General features: G+C 52.1%; 7 protein-coding genes across 7 annotated transcripts; 3 read left to right on the plus strand and 4 right to left on the minus strand.

The window, feature by feature from the left end:
* Positions 1-460: 460 nt before the first annotated feature.
* On the minus strand, positions 461-1,896 carry AAFC00_004674 (uncharacterized protein; the record flags this gene model as incomplete). The annotated part of the gene is made up of 4 exons (XM_069344354.1): positions 461-725; positions 794-1,279; positions 1,344-1,650; positions 1,710-1,896. The coding sequence occupies 4 exons, from the start codon at positions 1,894-1,896 to the stop codon at positions 461-463; spliced, it is 1,245 nt and encodes a 414-aa protein (XP_069196773.1).
* Positions 1,897-2,506: 610 nt separating this feature from the next.
* Positions 2,507-3,463, plus strand: AAFC00_004675 (uncharacterized protein; the record flags this gene model as incomplete). Its single annotated transcript, XM_069344355.1, has 1 exon — positions 2,507-3,463. One exon carries the CDS (start codon positions 2,507-2,509, stop codon positions 3,461-3,463), a length of 957 nt encoding a protein of 318 aa, XP_069196774.1.
* Positions 3,464-3,776: 313 nt separating this feature from the next.
* AAFC00_004676 (40S ribosomal protein eS7) lies at positions 3,777-4,669 on the minus strand (the record flags this gene model as incomplete). Its single annotated transcript, XM_069344356.1, has 3 exons — positions 3,777-4,140; positions 4,202-4,284; positions 4,511-4,669. The coding sequence occupies 3 exons, from the start codon at positions 4,667-4,669 to the stop codon at positions 3,777-3,779; spliced, it is 606 nt and encodes a 201-aa protein (XP_069196775.1).
* A 395-nt stretch (positions 4,670-5,064) lies between these two features.
* Positions 5,065-5,974, plus strand: AAFC00_004677 (uncharacterized protein; the record flags this gene model as incomplete). Its single annotated transcript, XM_069344358.1, has 2 exons — positions 5,065-5,360; positions 5,413-5,974. The coding sequence occupies 2 exons, from the start codon at positions 5,065-5,067 to the stop codon at positions 5,972-5,974; spliced, it is 858 nt and encodes a 285-aa protein (XP_069196776.1).
* Positions 5,975-6,077: 103 nt separating this feature from the next.
* Positions 6,078-7,370, minus strand: AAFC00_004678 (uncharacterized protein; the record flags this gene model as incomplete). Its single annotated transcript, XM_069344359.1, has 4 exons — positions 6,078-6,589; positions 6,650-6,673; positions 6,724-7,228; positions 7,281-7,370. 4 exons carry the CDS (start codon positions 7,368-7,370, stop codon positions 6,078-6,080), a joined length of 1,131 nt encoding a protein of 376 aa, XP_069196777.1.
* A 1,910-nt stretch (positions 7,371-9,280) lies between these two features.
* On the plus strand, positions 9,281-11,388 carry AAFC00_004679 (uncharacterized protein; the record flags this gene model as incomplete). The annotated part of the gene is made up of 4 exons (XM_069344360.1): positions 9,281-9,942; positions 10,001-10,162; positions 10,215-10,375; positions 10,433-11,388. 4 exons carry the CDS (start codon positions 9,281-9,283, stop codon positions 11,386-11,388), a joined length of 1,941 nt encoding a protein of 646 aa, XP_069196778.1.
* Positions 11,389-11,790: 402 nt separating this feature from the next.
* On the minus strand, positions 11,791-14,223 carry AAFC00_004680 (uncharacterized protein; the record flags this gene model as incomplete). Its single annotated transcript, XM_069344361.1, has 1 exon — positions 11,791-14,223. The coding sequence occupies one exon, from the start codon at positions 14,221-14,223 to the stop codon at positions 11,791-11,793; it is 2,433 nt and encodes an 810-aa protein (XP_069196779.1).
* Positions 14,224-14,795: the final 572 nt, after the last annotated feature.

Raw genomic sequence — 14,795 nt, forward strand, 5'->3', positions numbered from 1 at the left:
ATTTTGATTTCTGTTGAGAGACCGACCGACGACTTTGACGAATTTATTGTTATGTGACCTTGACATTTGTTTGTATGCAGTCATGTGCTATAATATGGACTGGGGCGTTTTGATATGGAGACAGTGATAAATAACATTACCATTATATAGACCATGATCAGTGTTCACATATGAAAAACTCCAGTGAGGTCTATCTGTGTGTTTATGATTTTGTGTGTGCTTCGTAATGTAGAATGCTTGAATATTCTGTATCTGTCGAGTCAAGTGGTGAAAGATCGAGTACCAAAAGGCGTTGTTACCTCCAAGCTTATCTTTGCTTCCTACAACGCGACAACAAGTGCGGAGGTTCACACGCAAGTGACAACACAAAGCTAGATTCACACCTCTTGATTTGATCATGTCACAAGAATGATACAGGACCGGTAGATATCGACTAGAATCTCCGTGTTGCGGAGAGCGTTCACTTCAACGACCACTGTCCCTCGGCATGCGCAATCTCCACAGCACGCTTCTCGTCCAGACTTACGCGCCCGGCTTCGAGGATGGCTCCCGTGGCGATGGTGTTCTTGAGAGTGGGCAGTCCTCGCTTGTCCAAGTCCTCCAGAGTCACCTTGCCGTCCTTGAGGTCTGTGACTGCGTCGACGAATTTCTCGAAGGATACGTAGCCGTAGCCGCCTTGTCCGGCGAAGTTGCCGGCTTCGTCGGGTGCGTACTTCATGTAGAAACTGTGCGCAAAAATCGCAGTTGTTAGTATTGTGCTTTGTGGAAGAGAGAGTGAGGGATGGAAGCTTACGGATTGTACCAGGTCAAGCCTGACTCGTCCTCGGTGACATCGTAGCCTCTCTTTGCTTGGTTGACGCGGACCTCGCCCTTGCTGGCCATGTAGTGGAAATACTGGTTGCTGTGTACACCTGCCTTTTGCGGTGCCGTCCAGCTAGAGGTGTAGACACCGGTCGCTCTGCGCCCGCTGCCGTCCTGCTTTTCCCAGTCGACAAGAAGTGTGATGGTGTCCTCGGTCTCCTTGACGCAGCCTAGATCGGTGGCGATTCCTGTGCTGGCGCTCGCGGTGACTTTGGTGGGTTTCCATCCCGGTACCATGCTCTCGTTGACGTCGATGTGGTGCGAGTTGAGGTAGTAGGAGATGTCCGATTCTTTGCCGGCCCATGCCTTGAATGTCTCGAGTTGAGACTTGGGCTGTGACATGTAGCTGTAGAAGTAGTTGAAGTCGCCTAACGTCCTTAGTGCACGATGACGGGCATCAGCGTACGCTGGATCGAATCTTCAAGATTGGGGTTAGTTCAAGGACTCGCTGATACTGTCTGCTCGTGACAGGAAATGCCTACCTCTTGTGATGCTCAATGAACACAAAAACATTGTTCTTTTTGGCCTCCTCGAGTAGAGAGATATGCTCGGCCAGTGTCTTCACAGCTGGCTTTGTGATCAAGACATGCACTCCTCGTTTGATGGCGTACAGAGCAATTGGGTAGTGTGTTGGGTCCGGGGTGAAGATGGTGATGGCATCGCCAGGTGACAAGGCGTCAATAGCAGTCTTGTAGGCATCCGGGTCTCGTTGGTCGTTACCAGGGAACGACTCGAAAGAAACGTCCAGCCCATTATATACCTGTGAGATATGCTTGTCCAAATGCTCCCCTGCTACAGTAAGCACCTATCTTCATACACTCTCTGATAGCTGATCTGGGGATACATACTGATTGCTGGGAACTTGTTGCCGGAAACTCCAACCATTGAGAGGTTTCCAACTTTCCCTCTCCGTCGCAGGTCGAACAACGTGAGTCCAACGACACCGACCTTTTTGTCAGAGTCCGATTGGCCTCCACCGACGAAACCTGTCGTATACTCGCCTGTACCGATCATACAAACATTCAAGGGAGCCATGATGATCGTCACTGCTCGAAATTTATAATGTACTATAGTATGGAAGTTTGGGTATGTATAAGAGCCCACTGTATGTATGTATGTATGCAGCAAATACAGTCAGATCTGACACAGAAACGTGTGATCGGAGAAAGATACACGAGCGATGAGCAATTGAAGAAAGATGCCCGCTGTCTTCCTAATGGCGAGCCCCAACCCGGCGACATCATCAGACGGACAAACATGCGGGGTGTGGAGTAAGAAATGCCGAGCATCGGCGTTCTTTATTGCTGATTGGAGGGATAATACCATCCGCGCAGTTCATCCGCCAATCAGAGCCGCCTAGGGTGGATTTCGTCTCTAGTATTGACCTGTGCGCCCCACGTCGGCGTATGCTCCATACGGCTATAGGAGGGGCATACTAGGCACAAATAACATGATCAAGGTCAACCGATGTACCATAGAGCCTAATACAAAGGTAGAATTATCCGTTAATAAGTGCTCCGTATCACCCGTGAAATGATCTTTTCTTGAACCATCGTATTTGTTTTCCTCCCTTCATTGACTTGCCAATAGCCTGTCATAGATCCTCCAGTCCACCAATCTAATACACCAAATCCACAGAATAATCATGGCTTCTAAACAACTCACGCCTCTGCGCGATGGCATCTACGCGCCCACGATGACATTTTTCAACCCAGAGACAGAAGAGCTTGACATCCCCACCATCAAGAAGCATGCAGTCCGTCTAGCAGAAGCAGGCCTCGTCGGTCTGGTAGCAATGGGCAGCAATGGCGAAGCCGTCCACCTGACCCGCGAGGAGAAGGTCGCTGTGACCAAAGCAACACGAGAGGCTCTTGACGAGGCCGGGTACAAGGACGTGCCTGTTATCGTGGGTGCCTCAGAGCAGAGTATCCGGGGTACGATTGAGTTGTGCAAACTTACTTTCGAAGCCGGTGGAGAATACGTGTTGCTCGTGCCGCCAAGCTACTACCGCTATGCGATGAACGAGGCCGCCATCGAGGAATACTACACCTCGGTGGCCGATGCTTCGCCTGCCCCCATAATCCTGTACAATTACCCCGGTGCTGTCGCCGGCATTGATATGGATTCGGATTTCATCATCAAGTTGGCAAAGCACCCCAACATTGTTGGCACCAAGTTCACTTGTGGCAATACGGGCAAGCTCACTCGTGTGGCCACAGCCACCAACGCCTGCTCGGTTAAGAACAAAGGTAGTGGGTGGATGGCTTTCGGTGGCATCGCAGATTTTACTGCCCAGACGGCTGCATCTGGTGGCAGCGGCATCATTGCAGGTGGAGCAAATGTCCTGCCAAAGCTTTGTGTCAAAGTCTGGAAGCTTTGGGGCGAAGGCAAGTATGACGAAGCCATTGAGTTGCAGAAGATATTGTCCACGGGCGACTGGGTGTTGACCAAAGGCGCCGTCCCGGGCACCAAGGCAGCTATTGAGATGGAGTATGGCTATGGTGGCTTCCCTCGCAAGCCTCTAGTACGACTGGACGAAGAGGCGAGGCAGAAAATCAAGACTGGTATCTCAGAAGCAATGAAGATCGAGAAAAGCTTGTAATCACATTCATAGTTCAGACATAGAATCAGCACAAAGACACTTCAATATAGAACAAATGAAATTGGGTATCTCATGACAATTTTGCAACCTAGAGGCTGATTCGGAAGCGACCAATACTTTTATTTATTGACCCACTAGAGCTGCAATAATGGTGGTGTCGAGCGCGGTAGTGGATGTGGTCATGTCAATGATCAAAACCCCCCAGCGCCGGGCGCTTTTCCACGTGACGACCATTTTGATGTTTTCTGAAGTACATACGCCCTGGTCAATGACCATCTCCATCCGAGTCTACAGCATCAACTCAACGCTGCGCTTAGTACTCCTGGGGAACCTGGGGGAACTCGAAGTTGACACCCTTGCCGGTGAGTCTCTTGTAGACCTCAGAGTAGGTGTCGAGGCGGTAGTCAACACCACCACGCTCCTTCTCGTCAAGGACGATCTTGAGGACCTTGGCACCATCCTCCTTGGTGCGCATGCGCTTGCCGACGATCTCGACGGGGAAGACGAGGTCAGCAAGGATGGCGTCGTGGACGGCAGTAAGAGTCCTGGAACGAGGACGCTTCTGGGTCTGGGAAGTGCGGCTGCGGTTGGAGCGCTTGGGGCGGGGAAGAATGCGACGGGACGCAATGATGAGGACGTGGCGGTCAGAGAATTTCTTCTCGAGCTCACGGGTCAGGCTGTGACGATTGATTAGATCGATACGCAATGTGGTACAAAGACACAAGAGTCGCTGCTTACCGCTGCTGGACCTTGTGGAAGCCCTGGAGGAGAGGGACAGGCACGAAGATAACGATAGCCTTGCGTCCGTGGCCAACCTCAATCTGTAAGAATCCTGGTGTCAGCGTTGATTCGCCGCCCAGTGCCCACCGCCTCTTCGATTGTGTTGGATGTGTATGTGTGATGTGCAATCATAACAATGACTTTTTTCTGCATCTTTCCATCTCTCTTGATTGACTCCGAAAGTCGTCGTTTGCCAAACAGGACCAATGGTTGGAATGCGATTTTGTGCAATGTGCTGATTGTTGGGAGCGCTGCTCATCTTCTTACCTCGCGGGCGGAGACGAACTGCAGAGGCCTCAAGGCGCTGCGCATGTCCGGGATGTTGGTCTCGAGCTCGTAGATAGCATTGGCGATGCTGGTCTCGATCTCGCTGGGGCTGGCCCGAGAAGGAGAGTTGGGAGCGATCTTGTTGAGTGCTTGAGACATGGCGGCGGTGTTGGCGACGAGAAAGGAGGCCTGGTCGATGGTCGGATGCTGATCGAGAGAAGTCGCTGGCACGAAAACTTCTAAAGTCGTCAATCGCGAGCGACTTTGACGTGTGCGCTAGTTTCCGGTTAAGCGATCTGCTAACGCCTTGGCGAAATGCTGATCACGTGACATAGTCTCACCTCACTCCATCTGAGTTCGATGACAGCGTCAGTTGATCTTTTCACATACGCATGGTATATTTATCGATAGTAGTGTAAGCTGACGTGTTTCTATTCGTCTTTAGTCCAGTGTTCTGTGTTGCCCTCTCTCTGCTTGTACATATATCGCATCGCAGGTGTATTGTTGACCCATTCTGCTTTTACATTGTCTTGTACTGAATTTTCCTTAAGCCGATGGCTTCCGATGGCATAAAGCCGCGGACGATACTCGAGTATGTTGCGATATTGGGAGTTCTGTATTTCTTCTTGGGAGGTCAGTTTTCTGGGGTCTTACAAGGTCAATCGTCCGAAGAGTACGACGAACCATTTCCTGTTTCGCAAGAGAAGATTGAGTCCCTGGTTTATCCCGACGCGAATCTGAAATGCCATCATCCCAATTTCGATGTACATATTTTCTCGAGCAGCCCCCTCATAATCTACATAGAGTCTTTCCTTTCTGAGGAAGAAAAGGATCGCCTGATGAAAATAAGGTACAGCTAGCATTTTCCATGCAGACAAAGCCCGAGCTTACAGACCCACCAGTGAAGATAAATGGACGCCATCAACTATCTTCAACAATGGCGTTGAACTTTCAGACGAATCCGTGCGGAAGTCCGAGAAAGCCATGATTGAGCGAGACCATGTAGTACAGTGCATAGAACAGCGAGCACTCTCTTTCCAAGGCTGGCCTGAGGATACTTTCGTCGAGCGTCTTTGGACACAACGCTATAACGAGTCTGGCCACTATGCAAATCACTACGACTGGGCACATGCTTCGAAGCAGGCTCGTCGTGTCAGCACTTTTATGGTCTACGTCAAGGCGGACTGTGTCGGAGGCGGTACCAATTTCCCCCTCTTGAATCGACCCAAGGACGAAAGGTGGTGCCAGTTCATTGATTGTGAGCAGCCGGTCGAGGAGGGTGTGACCTTCTTAGCAAAGGCTGGAAACGCAGTCTTCTGGGAGAACTTTGATCCAGACGGGAATGGATGGCGCGAAGGTCTGCACTCGGGAATGCCTGTCAAATCCGGTGTCAAAGTTGGGTTGAACGTGTGGAGTTGGTACCAGCGAGGCCATGGAGCTACTCTGAAAACTCGTGAAGGTTGAACACCAAAATCTGGTCATGTACTTCTATTCAAATGGCCCTCCAGCAGGCTGTGCTGGCTGATGTATGACTTGGATCTAGTTGCTGTATATTCCTCATATCTAGCTAAGCAGCTTCCACCTGTTTAGGGTTCTCGCCCTCGGCTTGCTTCATGCAGAGGTCCAGTATCCGCCAGATGACTGATGCACGGAGGCCTCTTGGAATTCGTACCCCAGCCTCACCCTCAGGCAGTTTGCTGACCACTGTCCGGCCACACTGTGAATTGTCTCTAGTAATTTCGTCTACACCATGCTCACCAGCCGTGATAACGTTGACAGAGAATCGCTCGCCGCCTTCATCATTGAAAAGATCTGGCACGAAACAAGCTGCTACCGCAAGAGGATCGTGCAAGGGAGGGCCCTCCACAAGCGCAAAGACATCAGCGTACGTTTTGGCGAAAAACGTCAGAATTTGCTTGAATAGCACCCGAAGAACGGAGTTCTCTCTTTGCGAGCCGTAGCCATGCAATAGATTGTCAATGACCTCTGGTGTGGCAATCATCTGATGTGTCAGGTCGATAGGCGCGATTGTTGTCTTCTCAGCAAGTATAGGGTTCGAGAAGATAGCATGAGCACTCTCTGCATATCAATTTAGCCATTTACTGTCATGCGCACTCGCGGCCCTACGACATGTCTTACCAGGATCGATATATATATTAAACTCTGTACGATGTTAGTACACAGCGATCTCAACATTGGGTGTAAAGACTTGCCGGCCCATCTGCTCCAATTGCCCACGCGCTCTCCTTCGCCCTCAATCTTGCCCATTGGTGCATCGGTAAAGCCGCCGCCGACTGCTCCACCCATGATACTTAGACCAGCAATATGGTCGGCGAGATCAGGGTATACTGCAAAGAGTAATGCTACGTTTGTCATTGCCCCGACTGCAACCAGCCAAGCTGTTTTAGGGGGCTGACTGATTAATGCCTTGTACATAGCAAGAACCGCTGGTTCAGTTTTGGCAGGCACTGTAGGCTCAGGGAGATGCGTAGTACCATCGAGTCCGGATTCACCATGAATATCGGGGGCGGCAGCAGCTTCTCGGCAGAAAGGCTTACTGGCTCCAGGATAAACTGGCACATCCTCACGATCGATAGCTTTTAAGATTGCTCGAGTGTTGTATGTCGTCTTACTCAACGGAGCATTTCCATATACCGTACTAACACCAAGCAGTTTCAGGGCAGGACTCTGAGCTGCCAAAAGTATTGCAAATGCATCCTGTCTTTGGCGTTAGGTCGGCCGCTGGGTCTAGTCGTGAATAATTGCATACATCGTGGCCAGTGTCACAGCATAACCAAACAGGGATTGGATTAGCTGGGTTTCCGCGCCATCTCGTTTCAGCCTCGGTCTTCTCGTTCATATTTCAATCTGTTATTCAACTTCAATTCAAATTGAAGAAGTCAACAATCGTTATTGTTGGGTGTGAGGTCCGAGGTTCCGAAGGACAATTGTAAAATAGGCGAAAGCGGCGAACACGTGGCTTGGCAAACCTACTATATCGACCTAGGTACCTACCTATTGTGTTCTAGTCACATATACGGCAACGACTCTACCCAGATCCGTGTGCATTCACAAAGTACCATTGTAAAGTAGGTGGTCCAGCTTCGCAACTTTGTTGTTTTGTCGTATACAGGAACATGGAAACAAACGTGTTTGGCCTGAATGAAGTACCGTAGCTTAAGCAAGGTGCCTAACCGGCCCTTGGCTTGCATGACTGCCCTGGTGACGTGAACCTCAGTGTGGGGCCAACAACACAGTGTTGTTTACCTTTACTGTCGATCAGCAACCAGCACACATCCATCCATTTATGGAGACGATATCAAGCACCGACTCATCCCATCTAGTACAAGCGAAGCAAAGAAAAGGGGACATTGCGGAGTCGGACGCCATGGTTTTGTTGCGCTCCGGGAAATGTATCAATGTAGGAGATGTCGAAAGAAGGACATCTGGACGGTCACAGAAGACTTCATCGTCAGCTCAAGCTGCCAAACAGCCAATACTGGACGAGGACATGACTTTTAAGATATTTGAAGACGATTCGTCATGTCCGAGACCTGATCTCCAGGCTTCTCCCTTTCGATGCTGGGAGGCGACAGCTAATGACCAAGAAAACGAAACTCCATTGGCAGAGTGCGACGGCGAAGCCGTAGCGACGGGTACTGGAGCAGCGAGAGCTGAGAGTCATCAAGGGCATTTGGCAACAGTGCCATGGAAGGCTTCATGCAAAGAGGGATCTGCTACTCCCCAGCGACGAGCGCTACAGCCTATTGAACACGAAGACTTCCTCGGTGGCTCGCATTCAAACTCTGTCTCAGAGGCAGCAGTCTCGCCCAAGAGACCTCTTGGACAGCTACGTACAGGACCAAAATCTTCATTCACGAATCTGGCCCATTCGAGGTTGGACGAGACGCATAATCCAAAAGTGGCAATATCCGCCGTGAAGCGAGTCCGTATTATGGATCTCCGTTGAAACTCGTGAGAGAGCTGTCTCGTTCAATATGCGAAGTGGCCTGCGCTATATAGCGACAGGACGACCCATACACTCCTTCCTCCAGGTACACAGAGTGGAAGCCCCTCCCCCGATACTCGAGAGACTAGCTCGAGGGTTGCTGCCGGAAACAATGCAAACCGAAGACTTAGCAGGAAAATCGACAGGCACTTCGGCCCAGCCCGGAGCCCATGCGCACTAGCGAAATGGATGAATAGGCCAGCTATGCTGCGAATGGTGAAACATGATAACAGCGACGAACATATTCACGTCGCATTCGTTATTGCGAAGGAGGCTTAGCACACAGGCCCAAGAGTTTACAGTTCATGAATGCAAGTGGAGCTGCAGGCAGCAATGATCGGGATGGCTTCTTGGCTCTATGGTCAGGCAACGCAATGATTTGAAATGCCGTTCTGATGATAATGTATATATTACTTATGATAATATTTTTCACCAAAGGTCAGGGAAGGATGGAAGTAACTTGCCTGCAAAACGTATATATAAAGTACGGTACCAAAAAGTACCTAGTGTAGATCATTCCATGTCATCGGACCTTGACTCCTGATCCGCGTGCGGCAGGGACAGAATGTGGAGTCAAATGACAAGAACGGCACTGACGCCTCGACGTCATTAACATAGAATACATACTCGAACCATCATGAGGCGACTTGACTTTTCTTCCCTATTGTATTGTTACACTCGATCTATACTAATTATTATATTTCCTCCCGACTCCGGAGATTAACGTGCACTCGATTCTACCTTGAAAATCATACTTAATCATGACGGATTCGGGTCTCGACGCTGAGCAGACCGCAGCACTAGTTGACGTATTATCCCACGTTGCGCTGTATGATGAGGTATGTGCCTTCAAGACTCCTGCAGCGATCCAAGGATACGGTCGTCCATTCCAAGACCGGAAGGGTAGCTCGGCTCCTCTGCTACAGATCCTCCTCTCTTCGTTCGTCCTAAAGCTACCTGGTCTTCGTGACATTGCGCCGGACTTCTGGAAGACCCGGGTAGAAAAGCTATTAGAAGATTTGGCTGCAGCAGAGCTGAGTGAAAGCTACGACAAAGGCGTCTTAGGTATAAGGAAGACTCTGGCCACTGCTGCGTCTGCATTGCTCGAGTATCCTGCACGAGGATGTATCGGTGGATTTCCTAAAGACGAGTCGGCTTTCAAGGACAGGACATATGATCCTTCCAAGCCTGATGATGTATTGGATGCATGGCAGGACTTCCGCCAGCAATTGGTATATGGAGACTTGTTCGATAAGCTCTTCGTCAAAGCAGCAGAGACCGACAATCTGAAGAAACATGATACTCTGGTCCAGGCTGCCCATGAATATGTTGTTGTAAATCTTGCATCATTTATGCACTATACTCTAGTTCTGTCCCCGGAAGGTCCATCTCTGCTTCGTCTTGTTGAGAATGTGCATAAACTGTCAGACTGTCCAGCTTTTACGACTCGAAAGAAACCGAAAATGCTGACTCAAGCGTAGTGCTCCGTATGGAATCATGCGACAGACATTGCGGATCGGCAATGTTGCCACGATGCTCAGCGGAATGGTGAGACTCATGCTTGCCAAAGTAAGCGTTGGCACCGTCACAAACTTCCTGGGCCTTAGTAGTGGTGCAGACGAAGGCATGAACCTGCTTCAGCAGTGGGTATCTCCTGTCAACGCGATATCTGCGCATGTACTCACGCAATGCTAGAATAATCTCCACCGTTCTCGGATGGGACAAGAAGGAGTTGAAGAAGCGCGCAGACAAGATCGAGAAAGACAAAGAGGGCCCGTCCAAGGAAGTACGGGAAGCCTTGAAGCAGTGGACCAGTGGTACGCGGAAAGAGCATGAGGAGTGTCGGGAGAGAAGCAGTAAGTTCATGAAGGCATTGAAAGACGAATCAGTAGCCACAGACTGACTTGCTGCAGAACAAGAATCCATGTCAATAGTTGCTGTGATCCTCTCACTTTCCAGCGCAAGTGCGGACATGAGCGAAGAGCAACACGCCAAAGCCCTCGAGTATCTGTCTCTACAGCTGTCGATTCGTGACCGAGACGAGATCACTCGAGTTCTCTGTCGCAGCAACCCGGATCACCTCACACAGGCAATCCGCGACGGTGTATCAGCATACGAGCCGATGATCCGCCAAGTCCATCAAGCAGTCGACCTCAGCGCCACAGTGGGAGACTTCCAAGCATTCGTAGACGACATGATCAAGTTGACGAAACCGGACAAGAAGAGCCAGGCGTCAGAGACCAAATCACCCACAGTCGAGGACTACGTCAAGTTGCTACATACCCACATGGGAGCCTGCCATCGTTTCCTCCACCAAGTCGCGAAGAACGGCAAAGAAGTGACGAAATGGTTCCAGGACTACGTGCACATCGTAGCCGCCGAGTTCAAGTCCTCGTACAGCACACCGGATACCAAGAAAGACTCGGCACGCGACATCTACGCCGCAATGCAAGCCTCTTTTACAGCTCTCAACCCCCTAGACCAAACAGTCATCCGCGAAGAGCTAAAGGCAACAACCACCTACCTCTCCGCGCTCCACGACTCCTCGGCCGCGCGGATTCGCGACGTAATAAACAACACATCATCCACCACCTACGGCCCCGGCGCCTTTCTGGCCCGCTGGCAGGACCTTCTCGACTCAACGCCCATCACGCCTTCGAAACCGCAAGGACCGGTGCGGACGGGCGCCGACAAATCCGTCAAGCAAGAAGGGAGAAAAGACGTCGACGGCGAGATCAAAGACGCCGGCATTGATTCTAAACAGGTCGACAAGGAAATTGGGAACAAGACGCCTGAGGCGCCGAGCGCGGAGAATATTCTGAGGGTGCTGGGACCGAGGTTCAGGGAGTTGTTGGTCGAGATGCAATAGATCTTGCTGAACGGAATGGAGGGTACAGGACAATGGGATCAGGCGGCTTCCTTGCTGTTTGAGGACAATCGACTGGTCTATTTCTTTTCTCTCTGCTTTCCGCTTCTCTGGATATTCATTGAATCAGTGGGTGCAAGTGAGCACGGAAAATAAAAGCACGCGGCTGCTCATGCACTGATACAAGTCTGAATAGATTAGGTATAGATGAAGAAGAGCACGAGGAGAAAAGTTACAAGATCAAATGACCGAATGGACCTGTTCAAATCATACAAAGGCATCAAGATTGTGAGTGTGTGTGTGGTATCAAGCTAAGAAAGAAAGCAGAAAAGAAAGAACCAGCAATAAAACGCGTCACAGCAAGTTGCAAGAAACCCCCCTGTACTGTATGAAATCTCGCCCCAATCACCGCTGCGGCACAATGCCATTATTCCCCACGCCGAGCTTCAGCTTCTTCCTGCAATCTGGACAAAACCACTTCGCGCGGCGCGGCGGCATCTCCCTGAGCCCGACACACTCGAGATGGAACCACTCCTTTTCGCACGGCAGGTTGTCGCAGGCGATCATTGTGCCCCACGAGACGTCGCCGCAGACGCAGTAGCGCTCTTCTTCCGGGTCGACGATTTCTTCGTCTTGTGTTGCTGAGGTCATGTTGTTGTTGTTGTTGTTGTTGTTGTTGTTGTTGTTGTTGTCGTGGGGTTTGAGCGAAGAAGAAGAAGAGGTCTTGTTGGGTTTTTTGTTGGGCGGTTTGCTTCGCTTGCCGATGCTGACTTTGGCGCTGCCGTCTTCTTCGCTCGCTACAACGCCTGGTGCGGGACGGCGTCTGCGGCGTGAGGGGTTGTTGGTCTCTGCGGCGCTTGAGCCGGGAGCTGGGGCGGGTGACTGTGTGTTTTTGGTCCTGTTATTGTTGCCGTTGGCGCCGGGTAGGGAGGCGTTGGAGCCGCGGCGTAGAGCTCTGCGTGCTGGTGGCTCGGCGGATGCGGCTTTGGGTCGCTTGAGAGTGATGGTCGGCACTGGCTTTGCGGCGCGCGTGATGTGGACTGTCGGTGTAGCAGCGGAGGAGGCGGCGGCGGCGGCGGCGGCGGCGGCTTGTTGTTCAGGCACGGCTGATGCGCGTTGGCTTCGAGGACGAGTGGATATGCGAGGACTCGGAGCCGCTCCCGGAGTTGCGGATTTTGGCTGCGAGATTGTCGAGGTTGTGTCTGCTGCAGGAGGGGCTGCGGGAGGGTGGAGTCGAAGTTTCTTCCTTTCGGGGACCGCACGGGGTGGGTTCAGGGTGTCTGGAGACTCGAGCGCGGTTTCGGAAGGAGCTGCGTGCGTGGGAGATGCGGCTTCCCTCTTTCGCTTTCTGGATGGTTTCGCCGCGGGTGCGTCAGACTCGTCATTCTCTGGAGCGGTCAGAGCTACGGCAGGCACGCTTCGTTCTTCTTTCGGAGAACTGGCGGCATCTGTCGCTTCGACGGCAGCATCGGCAGGTGCTTGACTGGCGCGGCGGTGTTCCCTGCATCTGCTGGATTTGGTCTGTTGCTGAGGGGGCAGGTTTTGTTCTCCGTCGCTCTGCTGGTGATTGACGGCGTGCTCTTCGGCCTTTTGCATCTCCCGCTTGAGCTTCTTGGCTTCGTTGAGGCGCATGCCCCTATTGATGAGGGCGTCATCGGCATCGTTCGGTTCTTGCTCTGGACCAAGCATGGCGTTCATCTCGGCCTGTTGTTCTCCTGAAACAGCCATCTTCGTAGGATCGAACCAGGCGCTATCGTGTTGGCCCTCATCGATGAAAGCGGTCCCGTTGGCTTCAGCTGCGGCTTTGGCGTCTTCCATGGCCTGTACACCTCTGCCGAGGTCCTTCAGCTCGCGATTTCGCATGGCCGGCGACGGCTTCCAGGCCGCGTTTTTCTTCATCCTCTTGCGCAGGATTGCCAGTTCATATTCGGTCAGTCTTTTCCAAGGGAGCCATTTGCTGCCCGGCAGCGCATCTGGCGGGGGCTTGGTCAGGGCCATGATGGCGTTGGAGGTACTAATTCCTGCGACAGCCGAATGGGCGTTGGTGCCGGGCGTGCCAGGCATGCGAGGACGCGGAGTTTTGTGGGGTTTGTCTTTGGGAGTCTTGTGCGAACGAGGTCCTCTGGGGGTCTTTGGCCCAGCAGGATTCCTCTGGCGCGAATCATGCGCACGAGGAGAGACAGGTGGCGGAGAGGCCCAGTCGTCAGGTTCGCTTGGGGGTGGAGAGTCGGGATTCGGAGGAGGCAGAACCTCTCCGGGAACCATGATCTTGTCCTTGTTGCGCACTCGCGGAGCGGTCGTCGTACGATGAGCGGCCACTCGCCTGTCGGCAGCCTGTTGCGACTGGGTCTGACCGACTCCTCGCCTCAGATGCGGCGACGACAGCGCGTGGGCTGTCTCGGGTGCGGCTTCAGGGGTTGCTTCTCTCGACGGCGGCATGGGCAGAGCCTTGAGTTTCTGACCGACCAGGTGTAGTCTTCGGGCATCTCTTGTCATCAGGTCCTCGATGCGCGCGGCCTCGGCGGCAGACATGCGCTTGCACTCTTCCAGCTTCTCGTAGGCGTGGCTGATGTCGCGTCGCATCTGCACGGGGTCTGGCGCATTCTCGCTGATGGTCGGCAGGGTCGAGTATGTGGTGAGCAGATCGTGGATGCGCTTCTGGAAGGCTGCGGCTTTGCTGTTCAGCGTCTCGATCAGAGTCATAGACCGCAGGACGGCCGAGGGCAGGTGTTCGGTGTAGCTGAGGAAGTCGGACAGGGTGGCCGAGATGTCGGGATCCATGGCTGCCGGTTGACTCATGGTGCGCAGGTCCGGCGTGGCCATCGTGACCATGGCCATTGTTTTTTCTTTCTTTCTTTCTTTCTTTCTTTTATCTTCTCCTTTCCTTCTCTTCTCTATTGCTATTGTAGTCGTCGACGTCGTCGTCGTTGTTGTTGCGGTCTTGGTGCTGCGGGTACGCGACGCGTCACGCCTGCTGTGGCCCAACTTGGCGGCGTCACAGGTGTGAGCAGATCAGCAGAGTGGCTACTATGACATCTCAGACTCCTTGAACCACCATCATGTATAATCGAATATAGAGTCACTTATTTGCAGGGGACAAGGGTGTTGGCACTCCAAGGTTCCATTGTTATGCGCGCGCTGGCGTTAAGTCGACAAGTCAGGCTTAAGCCCGGAGGTCCACGCGCCTTCCTTCCAGTAGTCCCGACTGCTCGGCACCTTTTAGTCCTCCATCTCTGCTGCATCACGTGCCTTGATCGTCCCCGGATTGTTCTACACCTACCTACTGTACCTACCTTACCCGAGACCACGACACCCATGTGGTAAGGTACCTCGCAATATCGATTGCCTTACGAGCCATGTACATTCATGATTTATGTTTCCACGAATTATGATCTGATTCCAAATTAGTG

This window comes from Neodothiora populina (genome assembly GCF_041146345.1).
Source record: "Neodothiora populina strain CPC 39397 chromosome Unknown canker_contig_3, whole genome shotgun sequence".
NCBI lineage: Eukaryota > Fungi > Ascomycota > Dothideomycetes > Dothideales > Dothioraceae > Neodothiora > Neodothiora populina.